Source organism: Rutidosis leptorrhynchoides, unplaced genomic scaffold (assembly GCF_046630445.1).
Source record: "Rutidosis leptorrhynchoides isolate AG116_Rl617_1_P2 unplaced genomic scaffold, CSIRO_AGI_Rlap_v1 contig496, whole genome shotgun sequence".
In the NCBI taxonomy this organism is placed as follows: Eukaryota; Viridiplantae; Streptophyta; class Magnoliopsida; order Asterales; family Asteraceae; genus Rutidosis; species Rutidosis leptorrhynchoides.
The window spans coordinates 62,977-64,449 of record NW_027266726.1 but is presented as its reverse complement, the minus strand read 5'-3'; the positions used below and the strand labels follow the sequence as shown (position 1 = coordinate 64,449).

Sequence of the window (1,473 nt, the reverse complement as noted above, 5' to 3'; positions counted from 1 at the left end):
TGGCGCTTTGTGGTGCCAACTCATGCCTAGTCAGCTAATGGACTCTTATAATTGCGTCACGTGTCAGTGATATGTCACTTTCTTGGCCATGTCACAATTTTTCGCCTAGAAAATATGGAATTTTTTTGATGACGTGCCAATTTTTTTGACTATTCAGATGACATGTGTCATAAATATATTGATTCGTTAGCTAACTAGGCGCCACTAGGTGCCACATATGTAAAGTTAACGGCAAAGGAGTATGTACGGTCGCTAGCGAGAAACATGCGATTTTTTAGGCTAACAAAACGTGAGGAGTTGAAAAAGTGTTACAGGTATCACGTGAGGGACGAAAGTATATGTTTTCTCCTAGATTCTTAGGTAGTGCTTCTCTTCTTATCAATAAAATTTTTTGTTATTTATATTAAAAATATAGTTAGTGTTCTTTTGATTTTAAAAAAGGATGATAGTAACTTTTGATTTTAAGAATTATAATAAAGAACAAAGTTGTAAATTGGAAAGAATGTGGAAAGAGGAAAATTTGTTGGGCTTCATGGGATAAGCTGTGCATGCCTAAAAGAGAAGGAGGACTCGGCTTTCGCTCTCTTATAGCATATAATCTTGCCCCCCGACCAAGCAGAGCCGGAGAATTCTTAATCAACCGAGTTCTTTGATGGCCCGTATTCTGAAAAGCAAGTATTATCCGAATTAGAATTTCCTTGATGCAATGGTAGGAAAAAATCCTTCTGACCTCTGGCTTGCGCTGTGTGAATCTCGGCAAGTCTTGCTACGTGGAGGTCGATGGAGGTTAGAAAATGGCTTGAATATTCGTGTCTTTTCACATAGATGGGTTAAAAACTTGCCAAATTTTAAGGTACCTTTCCCTTCAATTATGATTGATCTTGATTTACGTGTCAGTAGTTTGCTTGAATGGTGTCTTCTAAAATGGAAGGTGTCTTTATTGAGATCTCTTTTCTCTAGTGATATAGTAAATGCAATCATTGTCTCTTCATTGCTGAGTTTGGAGTGTTCTGATCAACTTGTATGGTGCCATTCGCGTAATGGGGATTATCAGTTTAAATCAGGTTACTATATTGCGAAGCAGTTACTGACAAAATCTCGAGCTATTGAGGACCGGCCTGCCGTGTCGACCTTTACATAATGGGATAAGTTATGGTTGCTCAAATTACCTCCTCATGTAAAGTACTTTGGTTGGAAGCTTTGTAAAGGTCTTCTCGAAACTCGAATTAACCTTAATCGTCGGGGCATGGACCTGCCAGGCGCATGTGAGGTATGCATGAACCATCCTGAGACTGCCTTGCATTTATTTAGAGATTGTTGTTGGGCAAAAGCTTTATGAGGATTGCTTAATTTCATTCTTGAAGATCTTACTCTAGACTATGCTACTTGGCTCAATCATGTCTTTACTAGATTATTGGATGATGAACTCTTGCTATTTGTGGCTGCTTCATGGTGGATATGGACTAACAGGAA

The 1,473-nt window shown here is 38.7% G+C and overlaps 1 protein-coding gene across 1 annotated transcript; it reads left to right on the top strand.

Annotated features, from left to right (window-relative positions):
• Positions 1–706: 706 nt before the first annotated feature.
• Positions 707–1,141, top strand: LOC139884052 (uncharacterized). Its single transcript, XM_071868134.1, has one exon. It carries the CDS (start codon positions 707–709, stop codon positions 1,139–1,141), a length of 435 nt encoding a protein of 144 aa, XP_071724235.1.
• Positions 1,142–1,473: the final 332 nt, after the last annotated feature.